At 43.9% G+C, this 16,192-nt stretch overlaps 1 protein-coding gene across 8 annotated transcripts in view; it reads left to right on the forward strand.

Moving 5' to 3' along the window:
* The window catches only part of sun1b (Sad1 and UNC84 domain containing 1b), a 39,955-nt gene that overhangs the window by 2,912 nt on the left and 20,851 nt on the right, over nucleotides 1–16,192 (forward strand). For 2 of the 8 annotated variants that reach the window (XM_079521181.1, XM_079521186.1), the window contains exons 1-3: nucleotides 1,251–1,351; nucleotides 1,841–1,938; nucleotides 15,844–16,038. In XM_079521181.1, coding sequence (XP_079377307.1) covers nucleotides 1,340–1,351; nucleotides 1,841–1,938; nucleotides 15,844–16,038 — 305 coding nt within the window. In that variant the 5' untranslated portion in view covers nucleotides 1,251–1,339. Of the gene's footprint in view, nucleotides 1–1,250; nucleotides 1,352–1,840; nucleotides 1,939–15,843; nucleotides 16,039–16,192 lie in introns of those variants that run through there. The other 6 variants (XM_079521184.1, XM_079521183.1, XM_079521188.1 and 3 more) reach the window with 5 other exon arrangements.

The raw sequence follows: 16,192 nt of genomic DNA on the forward strand, positions 1-16,192 counted from the left end.
TTTTGACAGTGAGAGGGCCAACCAGTTTGTTTTGAACACACTATTGTTCTGCGTAAAGGAGCCAAAGTGTAGTAGAATTGAGAAGCATGTGTGCAGTGCATAGAAAATATCTCACTGTATCCATCATTCCTTGTTGACTGTGTGGGTGTGTTTGAGCCTGATATTGTTCAGCCTGTGTTCCTCTGTCTTAAATGGTCAGTCTTGTTAAAAAAGGAAGGAAAAAAAGAGATCCATTCATTCAAACGTGTCTTTGTCCTCACCAAGGTTGTATTTAGACCTAGTGTGCGTGTTGGCTTTATTGCATATCTGGTGTAATTCCAGTCCAACTATGGTCCATGGAACAGAAGGGATATTTGTATCTGTAAAATGCAAAAAATCAATCCTGGCAGAATTATATAGCCCTTGTGGCTTTTTGCTATTTGTTTATCCCTCCTTTTTGCATTCATTTGTAGCTTAGGAGAGGATTTAAACTATAATATTACGGCTCTTCAGATTTTGGAGATGGAATTTGAGGCAAGCCATCTGCTATTGTACACTCCTTTGAGTCCTTTCATCATCTGTTTGGCACGTTTGTTTGAATGCTGAATGAATGGTAGTCATCATCAGGACGTCCCTTCTTCAGGCTGATGCCTCGGGCTGCGGGAGGAAAACGCATGCATCTGAGCTTTGCTTTCAAACGTTTACATTTCAAGGACCCCCAGATTGGCATGCAATGCATTAGTACCACACACCTGTATGACTGAGTTAAAGACTGTTTGGTTCCGAACTATCAATAATAATCATTTAGCTAGCCTGGGACCCACCCCCTTTCCATGCAAGTTTGTGGCATGGAAAGTAAACTGGTTGAATGTACTCTAATCACCTCAACTTGAGGCAAATGCATTTCTATTCTTTAGCTGGCTGCATTTGTGATCTCCCTGGCTGGGCAGAAACGGAGAAGTTACTCCATATAACTGCTATACCTGCACCCTATTTAAACTGGAATTTTAGAAAAGGGAATCTGAACAACATGTTCACTCTGTCTAGGCAGTCTGCTTCACTCCTGAAAAGCCCAGCCCTATGGGCGAGGAGTTTCCCTTCCATTACATAAAATTGGCCCCACCTCTGGCTTTTCCAGCCAGCATTTGCTGTCATTATTGAACTGGACTATACTTGGAGTGAGCTTTGCTGTGTGGAATGAGGGAGAAGAGAGGATCCCCATTGTTTCAAGTCCTGTCTCCACCAGCCAAATCTGTCGCCTTCTGGTTGCAGACAGGGAAAGAGAAGAGGCGATTGATTCATTCCAGCCCTACTAGCATTCACATTTCACAGCCTTCGTTGACAACTAGACTGAACCAGGATGCAGCAGGAGGTTAGCCAATTCTTGTCCACAGGCAGCCTTTAGTCTGTAGCATTGTTGTCTTCTGCTCCTGGGGAAAGGGTCAGCATTAGTAACTGCTGGAGCCGTACTTTCTGTTCTGATTGCAGTAGCAGCCAGTAACTGTAGTGTGGTTTGTTGTGTTGGAGTGCAGCCCAGGGAACAGGACCATAATTGATTTAATAGGGTAGCAGAGGGTTTAGCAGCATAGCATTGTGTTGCTATACAACATTATGTTTTGCTTTACTCTGCTCTTCTTAAATAGAAACAGAGATCATTAATATAGAATAGGACTAATCAAAGTGAACTATGAAACACCTCACACTGAGACAGAAACAGGCTGAACAAGGCATCGCATGCATGTGATTTTGAGTGTGTTTGTTTGCGCTGTTGGGTGCATGACTGTCTGAGTAACTGTTTTGGTAATCGCTTGTCCTGGCCATGGCCTAAAGAGCCTTCTCCTCCCTTGCGTCCTGACTCTAGCAGTTTAAACCAAGAATGACCATGGATTTCTCCCAACTGCACACATACACGCCGCCACAGTGTACCCCAGAGAACACCGGATATACCTACTCCCTCAGGTGAGACCTCACTGCTGCCAGCATCAAATACTCAAGTCCATATACACAGCATATCTGTCTGTTGGCTGACAGGTAAACAAAACGCCTGCAGTCTCCGAGGCTAGCTGACGGGAGACTTGGAGTGAACTGAGAGTGAATATTGTTCTCGACTCTCGACTTGCTGCTGCTGTATAAAAGGAAAAAAAAATCAAATTCAAAGAAATCTCCTCAGCCAGAAATTATGCGTTCCATATTTAAAATGGTCTCTCCAGATGTGTTATTAACGTATTAGTCTGCCCCTTTTCCTAAACCCAGTCCGTTATGCCTGTAAAACAAGCATGCTGTTGAGCCCCGTCAGCCAAGCCATAATGCGGTGCAGTATTGTCAGAACAGTGAGAACACTCGGCTCATTAGCACAGTGCTGCAGAATGAAAGGCTTTGAGTGTGATGAATTACCCCCCCAATGGTTGGGTGACATTCACTGCTGCTTGTGCTCAGTTTCTCCTTGATGCGTTTTCTCTCCAGGTCTCTTACGTGACAAGACCTTTTTAACAGCGATGACGTGATATTACCTTTAGGAAATCTGCTTGCATCAACAGCACAGACCTGTTTCCCTCACCTGAGTGAATGCTTTGATCATGAGATGTTTCATCAGCTTGCCACATAAAAGTTGTGTGGGTAATTGCTACAAGCTAAATGACATCATAAAATAAATAAAATCTCTTCATGACATTTGTGTGGATAGCGGATACATTGTTGTGGATTTGAGGCTGGCAATGCAATTAATTTGCACTGTTTATTGCAATAAACATTGGAAGCTAGCAACAGTGTGCAGACTTATTTAGCTATTCTGATCATCTCAAGGTTGTACTTTATTGTTACATCTTGTGTACAGGTACATAAGAGTACAACTTATTTTTGTTTGGCTTCCTTACAGACAATACAGCAGCATATAGATAGCATACGATTCAAACAACAAAACGCAGCAAGCACAGCAAACGAAGGGATAGATTAATGAGTGCAAGAAAGAGCATTCAAAGAGTAAACATAAAATGGTAACATATGTACATGTGCATGTTTTCCCTGTAGTAGCAAAAGTTAGGTAAACCTCACAGCTTCACAGTAGGTTATGTTCCATATATACAACACAATTTAGTTCAATTTATATCTGTTTGCCCTGCTCCTGATAACCAGAGAAGATGTGCATGCTCTACTTTCCTTATTTTCCAATTCAATTAGTCCCTTCCCTTCCTTGTTTAATCAGCCCCATGATTCAGTGTGACAGTGTGTGTTGGTGTGAGTGTGTGGTTGGTTATAGGGGAATGACCAGTATTATGTAGACTCTACATTGTAGAGCAAAGAATGTTAACAACAACAAGCTGTTGTTAGAAGCAAGATGCACTTAGCCATGCTTCACGTGCTGACTTTGTCATACTGTCACTTAAAGGAGCACTAAACATTTCCCCCTGAAACGTAGGTTCTTCCTACGTTTCAGGGGGAAATGTTTAGCATTCTAAATAGCCATTTTTTGACTTGATACCATTATGTGCAGCTGAGCCTTCTACCAGGTAGTAGATGTTGAGCATATGACTAATATACACATACTAAGCATATGAAACGACTTGATTATTCATGCCATGTAGGGCAGGCTGCATCATTTTAATTTGAAACATTTCTTCTTTAAATGCCTTTAAAAAAGAAAGGCCTCATTCATACTTCGGTCAGGTGTACAAAGGTACGCCGGAAAAAAAATTGTGCATATATACACAGTTATACGTAGTCCATGTTGCGTGTACCCTTGACATAACACTAGCCTCTTAGTTATGTCATAATTTATGTCCTCCTCTAGCCCTGGTCTTCAGCGCTCTATCGCAGCATTGGTGTGGTTTGCACTCCTCCAGGGTGTGACATGATGGAATGCTACTGTCCTCTTCTCCAGAACTGTCAGCATTTGGTGCTGCAGGCTGAACAAGTGAACCAACGTATTTGGGTGTGGCTAGACCAAGAGGTAAAATACCTTGCCTTGAAATGGTTCTCAGTCTGATTGGGAATGTGATGGTGCTTGCTGCATGACCTTTTAGCAGAACCTTTGGTGGCTTGCCATCACTTAAGTGATAGTAGTAAACTACTGCTCATTGAAGGTGCACACGGGCACGTTCCAACAAACAGCCACCCGCTCGATTTAGTGCCACATCTTAGTTCTTACACAAATGGAGGATGCATTCCACTGTCAAAGAAAGCCTCAGTCAGCAGATGTGAAGGATCCCATACTGAAGAACAGTTACAGACAGAGACTGCAGACTGCTGTCTCTCAGTGACTACAATATATTATCACTTTATCAGGCTACGTTTATATTGGCTTTTAATGGCAGCTGCACTTATCCCTTTAATAGGGGGTGGGAGGAGTGGCAGTAACTGTGACTTTTTGCCTGTAGGGTCAGGGTGTCGACATGCTATGGATGAAGAATAGTAAAGAAATATATAATTAGTGCGTGAAAGAATAAGAGAGGGGTGTTCCTAACATCCAGATTCTGGCACGACCACTTTCGATGACGTGTCACTGTTGTGCAACACCGAGGATTGCGCAACAAGTGCCTCTAGGCTGTAGAGCGATGCGATCAGTTTTCATAGCACTAATTTGACGGAGACCGTCTCGGGCAAATGACCGTGCACTTGAACTTGACGGTGATCTCCGTCTTGCCCCTCCAAGGTGTTAAGCAAGAATGTGAACCCAAGCATGTTGAGTACACAAGTTTTATGTTAGAAATGTTGAGTCCCCAGCATGTAGAAACTGCCGTGTGTCTGCCTTGTAGAAACTGCCAAAACTAATGCTTGGAATGGATTCAGCATCATGAAAACCCCCTAGTTTGATATGTCACATGCTACACAAAGCATGATGATTTTTTTTGGCCTTCTATATGTTGTTAATGGTATGGTCACATATTATTATGCCAATTCTGAAAATGTCTCAACATATGCAAGTTACCATCCGGTAGTTTCTAAATGCTGGGGACCCATACATTTCTAACATAACACCTTGGTGTCCTCAACATGTCCAGGTTCACAATGGGGCTCTATGTGCTGGCGAGAGGACTGCATATTACACAACAAAGCAACAGTTTTATTAAAAACTAGGCCGATCTTTCACTTGTGAATAAAGGCATCAATCTTTTATGTATGAGGCATCAGCTGATGTTGGTGATTTTTGTATGACTTATTGGTCAGGCCCCTGGTGTGTAAAGATCTTAAGCCTGTAATGGGGAGACAACTAGTGGAAATGGACCTTGTGTCAGCTGGTGAAAGTAAGTAAGAAAGCTCTGTCCGTACACCGCTGGAATGTCGCATAATGTGACAAGATGGGCAGGAACAAGTTAATCATGCTCCTTTGTATGTGGTCAGCTGAGACCCTATTAATGAACCTTTCTGTCAGTCTCTAGTGTAGCAGCACTGATCCTAGGATTAGACTAAGAGTTACTTTCTGCTTGCTACTTTAAAGATCAATGATCTTATGGTCAGCAAAAGACCAACGGCTCCCCTGAGACGAGACCAGACAAACTAGCTTTATTTTGTCACCAGTTCAGTTCACACGTTGGTGTGATTTTTCATCTCATTTGGCAGCCGAAAAAAATAATAATATATACAATTATATTGGGAACAGTTAATTTAGAATGTCAGTGAGTGCAATGTTATGCCAAGCAATTTATAGATTTGACCCTCGCCTTTCATTTCCCCCCCAAAACCGGGAGGTGAAATCTTCCTTTACTACATCGCCGTCGTAAAATTGATCTCTCAAGAATCAAGATGCATGATGAAGTCAGAAATTAGGACATTGCCGTTATGATCAATCTGCGTGGAGGCAGCGTAGATTCAGAGTAACTAAGGAAGTTTGTTGGCACTTAAACAAAGAACTGAATAGCTGCGTGCATAGCAAAACAGCTCCGGGAGCGCTGAGCAAGGCATTGCCTAGCAACGGCCGCTGTCAAAAAAATAGATTTTAGCGATCCCGTTTTATTTGATAGTCTTTAGCGTGTGTGTGTTGTGTGTGTGTGTGTGTGTGTGTGTGTGTGTGTGTGTGTGTGTGTGTGTGTGTGTGTGTGTGTGTGTGTGTGTGTGTGTGTGTGTGTGTGTGTGTGTGTGTGTGTGTGTGTGTGTGTGTGTGTGTGTGTGTGTGTGTGTGTGTGTGTGTGTGTGTGTGTGTGTGTGTGTGTGTGTGTGTGCGCGCGCGCGGGTGGGGGGTACTTCATGAACGTGAGAGCAGGGGTGAGAGAGACGGGGTCAGGTGACAGAAACCGTTGGCCCATCTGTTGTCAGAAGTCAAAAGACCTCTAGACAAGTTGCATTCAGAGTGGGAGACAGAGAGAGGAGGGGCAAATAAAAAGCTAGCCACCCAAAGTTTAATTTCCACCCCACACCCACAGCTATATTAGTAGCCCCTAGTGCAGAATTGGCTGGGGCCAGCTCCATGGACAATCTGAGATGGCATCAACAGTGCCAGTGTGAGACTGCTGTCGTTTTATAACAAAACATTATTTTGTTATTAGGTTAACAACTGACATCCGACATTGAAGCTCATTGTTGACCCAATGAATTCCGTTAAGGGATTGTGCAACTGTTGGTCGCATTGAGGGAGGCCTTCTTGCATCTAATACTGTTTGACAAATAGTAAGTGAAACCTCAGAAAGCATGCTGTCAGGCTGAACCAGCCTGACAGCATGCCGCGGGTTCGACTCCCGATCCCGACGGCCTTTGCCGTGTCTCCTCCCCCATCTCTCTCCCCATTTCCTGTCCGTCTACTTTCAACCTATCAATAAAGGCAAAAGAAAAAGAAATAGACCGGGAGGCAGGCCGGTCTACTTTGAAATATCCAAATGCCTCAAGGGTGTGCAATATTCTCTTATTGGATTATTTTACAATTCTAGTTAATTATAATATCTTTAAGAATACTTACAGGGGGAATTCATAGTCTTCTACTAAGCGTAAGGTTGCACCTGTAATCCAAAACCATGATTGCACTATATGGGGCACGGTGGCACAGTTGGTAGTGCTGTCGCCTCACAGCTAGAAGGTCCTGGGTTCGATTCCCGCTCGGGGCGCTGTGGGTGCTGGCGGCGTGTTTCCTCCTCCGCGTCATCAGTGCCCATACCCGAGGCGGGGTTGGCGAAAGGGCCTTTCTGTGTGGAGTTTGCATGTTCTCCCCGTGTCCCCTAGGGTAGGTACCCTCACAAAAAACATGCAGTAATCCTGGTCTCTAAACTGCCTCCCCCTGGCCAGCCGGGGCGCCTGATGGAGGGGAAAGGAACTGGTTGGAATAACGTGTTCCTTCCACGCGCTACGTCCAACCAGGGAAACTCCCCCCTGTCAGGTGCAAAGGAGCAACTTGGACACTCAGGCATGAAGGAAGCATGAGTTCAAGTCCGTTGCTCTCCCCATGTCCCCCATATATGGGGACTAGGTTGGCGGAGGGTGTGTAGAGCCCAGGATCACATTAGATAATTGACACAGAGGTGAAAAATGGGTTACAAAATCGTGGGATCAAAATTATTTAAAAAAAAATGATTGCACTATATTAATTTGTGATAACCAAAACCTGGCTGGGTTTATTTTATTTATCTCTGCATGAAATTCTCTCTTGCTTTCTTCAATCATTTCTGGCTATAAACAATATGAATTAATCCATTTGAAATGCAATCATGATGAACTTACTCTTTTAAGAATAGTTAACAATTCCTTCTGCCATTTTTTTCCCTCCAAATGACCCTGGCATATGACATAGCAAAGATAGTGAGGCTATTTACACCATGCTAAACTCTGTTGATTGGGAAGGACAGCAAGGTCAAACAACAGCAGTGCATACTGCTTACAGCTTGCATAGCAAATGCATACATGGAAATATGTATTTGAATGTAGTTAGTTAAGGGCAGCAGGAAAGTATGACATATTATTTTCATATTCATTGAATGAATGAATGAATGAATGAATGATGCCTACTTGTAGACATGTATCATGTTGCTTTACAGTATCTAGATGATTCTAGATCTATGCTTGAGCAATGGTCCATAGACTGTACTGAGTTGTGTCCTACAGAGACACCTGGTCTTTGCAGCCCCGCAGCATGTGTGTTCAGTTACTAGGCCCCTCCATGTGTGTTCAGTTACTAGGCCCCTCCATATTTTATGATCAGTCAGGTCATAGCTAGTGTTTTCCCTCATGTGAGATTTGATATGGAATGCTAGTGAGTGAGCAGTAAATGATAAGCGAGTCAGTTGTAGCTTAAAAAGGCAAGCGTAATAATAATGACATATATGTGAATGCCAACTTATTACACTATAGTTAAGATCCCAGCCAAACTTGAACCATCTCCTGTTCTGTCCAAATAACTGCATCCATCCAACTGAAGGAATGAGCGAAAAAGCATTCAGCCTGACCAGTCTGGTCTTCCCAGGTTTAGTCATGGCTGTCAAGTACTTTCAGACAAGAACCACGGTGTGTTCCAGCAGGGCAGGCTACAGGTGTTTCTGAGTATATACTTGACAGTTGTTGTCACACAGTACAGTAGTCTGTAGTCACAGTTGCTGGGACATCTGTTGTGAGAGTGAGTTTGTCAGTTCTTGGACCAATGGCCTAGTGGAAAACTGTTGTTTGTGTGTGACCTATTGTGACCATTTCCTACTTTGAAATCCTATAGTAATTATAGGCTACCGTATTTAAATGTTTTATACTGGCAGCAACCTCTATTGATATACATTTACAGGTATTCCACATTGCCATTGACCATGTTATTTTGAATGCAAAGTTCTCCTCTTGAAACGATACATACAGGCTTTAAACTTCAGCATATCACCCACTTGGGAATGGACCAAGTCCGCCTGGTTGCCATAGTGGCATTTCCATAATTGAAATATGCCAAGACATTGCTGCCTTGTGTTTGTTTTGGTGCAAGCTTTGCAGCCACTCCAGATACTTTTGCTGATAGACTTCCTGCATCTTGCATATGGAGTACACAATGTTTCGCACTGAAGTGAAACATTTGCTTAGAATTTAATAATTGAATACTGATGGAGAAGTTTAAGTTAGGAGAATTGGGTCCAGGTCAAATTAATTCGGAATTCCCATTCACAATATCTCCACTGCAGACATTTTAACCATGGGTTCTTCCTCATTGCCACAAGTTGTGGCGCCCGGTGGCGTAAATATACAAAGGATTTGGATTTGATCGAACTTAGTGTAGTCGATACCAAATGGCTCAGATAGTTGTGATATCTGCACAACTATCTTAACATCCCTGCATGCATTTGTCTATTGGAAGTGGGAACGCCTTCAGCTATAGTTAACTTCATAATATATACACCACTCACTTACTCTGGGGCCCAGGGAGCTGTTTGGATCAGTCTCCATGGCAACCACGGAAACGTGAAACGGCTGACTGAAGAGTATGTACTGTAGAGTGAAGGCCGTTGACTGAAAAAGAGCGGGGGAAAAAAAGTGCAGTGCAGTCTGTGGGAGGGAAAATGAGGTTGGCAATCATGATCACAGAGCCAGCTTGTTCCCACCCGGAGATAGACGGATGGAAATATGAGTGCTTTCTGTATGAGTCCCTGGCCTGGTCTCTGATAAATATAGGTCTCGGGGGGGGGGGGGGGGGGGGGGGAAGACCACTGTCGCTGCTCACTTAATGGTTTTAGGAAACAGGAAGGTGGGACCTGCCCTTCTGTGTTTGTGCAATATACTGTACATCACTCTGCTTTTATGTTACAGTAGGAGTGGGCGCTCTTTTGGGGCATAAGATGCTCAATATAGGCTAATTTGTGTGGTAAGCAGTGTTGAACGGGAGTGTTAAAATACAACTAAATATAAAACAATTGATTATAAAGTATTGTGCATTATCGCATACATATAACATCAACAACCATGAATACAATGTCAGTTACAGAATTAAAGAAATATTTTAAACAGTGTGCAGTGTGTTGACCATCATCAAAAAACAAATGACATGAGATTTTCTTTCTCTGTATTTAATGGGTCATTGTCCCTCTATTTCTTCCTCCATCTCACCTAAACTTTAACCTGCCAACTAACGCTTTTATTTGAAGAAGTGCTTTCTGATCTGCACTAAAACAGCCAAACCATTTTCTTTTCATGTTGATACTTGACAGATGGTTGACTTGACCCCTTCATCCATCAAACACTAGGAATGTTCCATTGGTTATATAATGGAGACAGTAGTAGGCATACATGTTGTGACTGCTAGATTCTTGCTCTGCCTCTGTGGTTTATTGAAAACCACCACTGTGTGTGTGTGTGTGTGTGTGTGTGTGTGTGTGTGTGTGTGTGTGTGTGTGTGTGTGTGTGTGTGTGTGTGTGTGTGTGTGTGTGTGTGTGTGTGTGTGTGTGTGTGTGTGTGTGTGTGTGTGTGTGTGTGTGTGTGTGTGTGTGTGTGTGTGTGTGTGTGTGTGTGTGTGTGTGTGTGTGTGTGTGTGTGTGTGTGTGTGTGTGTGCTCTGTGCTCTGTGCTCTGTGGTGCATCATGCATGTCTGTGTTTTCTGGCACACTTTCTTCAGGCCTTGTGTAACCACACCTGCGGTTTGGGGTTGAGATTTACAGCCCACGTGGTTTCTATAATCTCTGTGTGTTTGTGTGTGAGCACTGCAGAGCAGACAGTCATGGATTTAGAGTGGGGGGTGGTGGGGGGGGGTCACGTTCTCTAGGCTCTGACTCAACTTGTTTTGCCGATTCTAAGCCCCTCCTATCACATTGTTTTTTTCAGGTCTAATTTAAATATGATCAAAGGGAGATCTCTGCCATGTCTGATTTCGTCATCCACTATTTGACTCCAGATTTGATTATATTTCAGGCAACATTTAACCAAATGTCCTTATTGCAGTGGGGTTGTCAGGCTCTTTTTTAGTTGGAATGTCTTGTGGGCCGACTGGACAGCTAAGCTGTTATTGTGTAAGGATAGATTCCAGGCACCGGATTATGTGTGTGTGTGTGTGTCTGTGTCTCTCTCTCTAGCAGTGTGTCTCTATTTATATCACTGACGTGGGCCGTGAGAGCTGCAGGGAGAATGAGGCACATGGATCGATAGTCTTGAAACAAGTGAAATGGTTTACATACAAAGCAAAACAACATTACAGTAGAGCCCGTTAGCTCGACTGTTTTATTGGCTGATATTGGCCTATAACAGCTATTTTGGTGTCAGGCTATGCAAACTACTATTCTACAGAACATAGGCTCATGCAGAAAATGCGGTTGCTTTAGTTTGATAAGCACGCGTGCTTCAAGGCGATGTGATATCATTGCCATGTACCCATCCAACATGTAGAGCAGGGGGTTGAGTTGTGTGTGTCACTAGTACATCGGGTGGCCTGGCTGGATGTCTAGGCTCTATTACAAACGGAGCGGTACTGCCTTCACACACATACACTCTGCCCTGCTTAGTGATGTGAAGCCACAGGCACCGTCTCGGGGTCATTACCAACGCATGCTTGCGTCATTGTGTACTGGCAAAGACACACTACAACATAGATGCAACTGTGGAAGAGGAGTGCACTGGCTCAGCGTGCAGACAGGAGGGTGGCTAATAACACTGCAGTACTATGTGCTGCGGCAGTAGCTTCAGCGTAAGACATGTGTGTGTCTGTCCACTGCATGTCACAGTGCATGTGCACCACAGCTGCTGTTTGCATCGTCAATAACACCGCTGTTGGAGAGGGCTGCTGACCGTGTAACGAGTTAATTTGTGAGGGGTGCATACCAGGTTTAATATATGTTTTTCTTCTTGTTTTCCACTTCATAGTCTAAATATGCATGCCAAATGTGATATTTGACATGATGAGTTGCCTCAGGTGTGTGCTCAAGCATGCAGTGCCTTTTTAGGCCGGCTGAAAGCAATTTTAATAGGCTTGAGTCAAAAGTGCCAACCCAGCGTTTCAGGTGTTGCTGCACACGTCGGCATCTTCCTGAATTGAATTGAATTTGACCACACACAGACATCATCATGGCTGTGTGTAGTCTATAGAACTCGAAGCTGGGAGGTGTGCCAACATGTTCTTATCTCACCCTCCTGCACAGACTGTTTGCTCTCTGGGGAGTCAGAGTAACCTTGGCATAACAGACAGTACTAGCCCTATAACCCTCCACCCTGTTGGTAAATCTGTCCTCCATTTCCACATCCAGCTGCCCTGGTAGACATGCCAGTGTGATGTTTGAGTAAACTGTACACACACACACACACACACACACACACACACACACACACACACACACACACACACACACACACACACACACACACACACACACACAGAGTATCAAACCTTGCAGATGACTGTCACGTTGCTACACTCAACTTAACCCTCAATAATAGTGGCCAGCAGTGGTTGTCAAATTCTGTCAAACGGTACCGAGGGGGCTGTGTGTTGCATCGGTTCTGTGTATGAGGTAGGAGGCACGGGGGAAAAAGGAAAGCCCATAATTGGCTCTTGGTGTGGCGGTGTAATCCTGGAGGCTTAGTGCCAGGTGTAGGGACGGAGAACAACATTTACTCTATGCTTTGCTAGTCTTTCCCAAGTTGGCCGGGGAAGATGAGCCGAGCACTTGTTTTTGTTAACTCAATATTCTGGGTATGTCACAAAAGCATGACTTTTTTAATCACTTCACAACAACCCAGGTGTGCTGTGCCTACAGTGAGGCCTTGAGGCTCGTGAGGGATGCCTGAGCGAGCCATAGGGCCAGTACAGACTGAGCTTGCTGTACAAGTTGGCAAGCCGTTGTAGACGTAATAGGTTATCAGGCGCTCCCTTAGTCCCTTCAATTTCGGCCAATCATGGGTCGGCTCAGCTGAAGTCTAGCCATTCTGGGAGAAATTCTATAATTCATACTGTACAACGCATGTGTTTATTGTGCGCACACACACAGAACACAACGCATAATCATGTTCAGTACAATAGGAGCGGTTGAATGGCTTCGTCATCACATGCGTTCCATTAGGCTGTTTTCTCGTATAGGTCCTTCGACGCTCGCTGTTGACTGTGTCAACAGATGTTTGTCCTTAAATGTCCTCTAAAACAAACAACAGCTCTTGTTTATGGAAGGGACAGGGAGGTCACTTCCACTCCAGTGTGTGTCACTGTGTTTAAAGCAGGAAGTGGACGGCCTGTTCTCGAAGTCGGTGATAAGAAGGATGCATCGCTCCTCCTTATCACCCACCCACCCTGCCTGTCCTGTCTTTTTAGTCGTTTTAGGGGGTATTTGTCACTGTTAGGGATGGGAATTATCGATGAAGTCATTAGTTGATAATGAGTTTTTATCCATTAACCGGTTAGTTGATAAGCGCCGTTTTTTATATCTGAGAATCTTAATTTCCCTCAATGTCTAACATAAAAATCTACACTTTGCTGATATACAGAAAGAATACAAAAGGCATATTATATTCCATTTGTGATACAGAGCCAGGCAATGGCATCTTTGTATGAGGAATGAAATGAAAAGTGCACCGTCTTGTCTGTCACATCACATGCAAAAGCAGAGACGTTTCTCTGGCTACCAAGGTTTTTTTTACCGGCCCACATATGCGTTCCTCGGCCGAGTGCCGAGTGCACGCGCAGACGGCACAGAAAACCACCCAATGATAGAATAGAACTGCAGAATTCTCGATTAATTATTAACTGTTAAGTTTAATTAATTATGGCCTGGGCCATGGCTCAGTGGTCCAGGCACCTTGGCTGGTAATCCAGTCTGGCAGTGTGCCGCGGGTTCGACTCCCGATCCCGACGGCCTTTACTGCCCCCCCATCTCTCTCCCCATTTCCAGTCAGCCTACTGTCTGTCCCTCCATAAAAAATATAAAATAAAGGCGAAAGCCATAAAAACAACATTAAAAAAAAAAAAAAATGTAATTAATTATTTCTTAACAGCGATTAACTATTAACATGTCCTCTGCTTGGAACCCATCTTTAACCCATTTTGGGCGGGAACCCCTTTTGGTGTTAGCATTACGTTGTGCTTTAGCTATTGAAAAATAGCAGATCTACAAGCTCATAGCGCGCCACTCGGTGGCGCGCTATGAGCTTGTAGATCTGCTATTTTTGAAAAATCGAAGAACGACTGACATAGAAACATAGCTTTTTCAGAAAACTGTCAGGATGTAGAAGACATTTTTAGAATCTGATCTCAGGTCAAAATGGGTTAATGGGGGCAGTGGATGGCATTAATGGGGCTCCCGGAGAGCAGCTATAGGAGTTAAGTGTCTTGCTCAGTGGCACTTTGACACACAGACTGGGTAGGCTGGAGGATGAACCAGTGACCTTATTGGAGGGTGAACCAGTGACCTTCTGATAAACAGACGTGTAGCAACTCATAATGTAACAACGTTTCATATTGTAATAACGGTTCATAATGTTTCTACAAGACGTCCAGTCGTCCACTCTACCCGCTCAGCGTTTGCCCTGTCTGTCCTGTCTGTCCTGTTCTGCTCGTCTATTGAGAGAACTTCAGACTCAAAAATATTTTGTTATATGTCTGCATAGCAGGCAGCAGTCTTTATTCAAAAACATTTTGGCAGGAGGCAGAGTTGGAGAAAACATGTATTTTATATTAAAATAATTTTCATTTATTTTATGTAAAACTGGTAAATGGAATATTTCCCTACTGTACAATGCTGGAATAATCAAAACAGCATCTTGGAAATATTCTTGCCAAAAACAACTATTCTCTTAATCTTCAATGGCAGTGCTGATAATGAGTGTCATCAGTTTCCGCTAGGATGCTGTTTCATACTTTTTGCTATCTGACCAGAACTCTTAGCTTTCAGTGTATAGTTAAAGGTAGGGTAAGTGATCATCTTTGGTTAAAACAAAAAGTTTTTGCACTATATATATATATAAGTCTAAAAACACGATCCAGCGAGTTCAAAGGTGAATTATCAGATTCATCTGCGTGTTCGTTTATAGGACAATTAATTACCGCGCTCATTAGAAGAATTTCCTGTGATATTATTACATTTTGAACAGCAGACAACTTACTGGTCAGGCTCACGATATTGAGATGCACGGCTCGATAAGATGGTTTCTTACATCCCTACTTGATGTAGAAAGGATATATTTGGAATAGGCTAGTTGAGTGCAGGCACAGGCAGAGCTAACCGCCCTCATCCAAGTTTCTCTTGGTTGGAATGTTGGCCTCTTGACTTTGTACTGACTCTGCCAAGAGGGGCGTTGCCATAGTGAGTCAGCTTCTCTAGCCTACTGTAGTATACAAGTCAATATTTACTAATTACTATTCATCATTTCTTGTACTTTTTTCTCCATACATTGCGGTTATGTTAATCTGATTATTGTTCCTATGGGAGCTTGCCTGTTGTTGTCACATTCTCTCACAGAGATCCCATTATTCTTCTCCGTTTTTCTCATGTGTATTGCGGAGTGAGTCATTTCCTCTCAGGCCCCTTTGGCGAGTTACGAGGAACGACAGCCTCACAGCTATTTTGTGTTCTCCCTCAGTGCTGCCTCTCTGCTTGTTTTGGTTACTAGTACTACCGTGTGTGTGTGTGTGTGTGTGTGTGTGTGTGTGTGTGTGTGTGTGTGTGTGTGTGTGTGTGTGTGTGTGTGTGTGTGTGTGTGTGTGTGTGTGTGTGTGTGTGTGTGTGTGTGTGTGTGTGTGTGTGTGTGTGTGTGTGTGTGTGTGTGTGTGTGTGTGTGTGTGTGTGTGTGTGTGTGTGTGTGTGTGTGGTGGTTGATTTCCCTACAGCAGTCATGAGTACCTCCTGTTGGCTGACTCATGTTTTAGGTTAACTACTCACCTCCATTCACCACACCTCTCTCCACTCCTTCATCTCTCTCTCTTTGACTTGTCATTTCCCATGTCATCTCTCTGGTGTCAATATCTCTTGACTGTTCACACACTCATTTTGTAACCATTCCTCCCTCAGCTCCAGCTACTCGACGGCAGCCCTAGAGTTCGAGAAGGAGCACGAGATCGCTCCAGTATTCGACTCGCCCAGGATGTCACGGCGGAGCTTGCGTCTTCAGACCAGTGGTGGTCTCCATGGCAACGACAGCCTGGACGACTACTCCCAGTCCCAGCAGCAGAGCAGCAGCTACAGCAGCAGCAGAAGAGAGGCACGGTAAGGCTGTCACAGCAGGTCTCAGAAACACACACACACACACACACACACACACACAAAGACACACACACACAGTGTGACTTATGTACTCGCAGCGGCAGCTCGCACCACACCAGCAGCCTGTCTGTTGTATGTGTGAGAATGTCTGCCAGTG

Source organism: Electrona antarctica, assembly GCF_951216825.1.
Source record: "Electrona antarctica genome assembly, chromosome: 14".
NCBI lineage: Eukaryota > Metazoa > Chordata > Actinopteri > Myctophiformes > Myctophidae > Electrona > Electrona antarctica.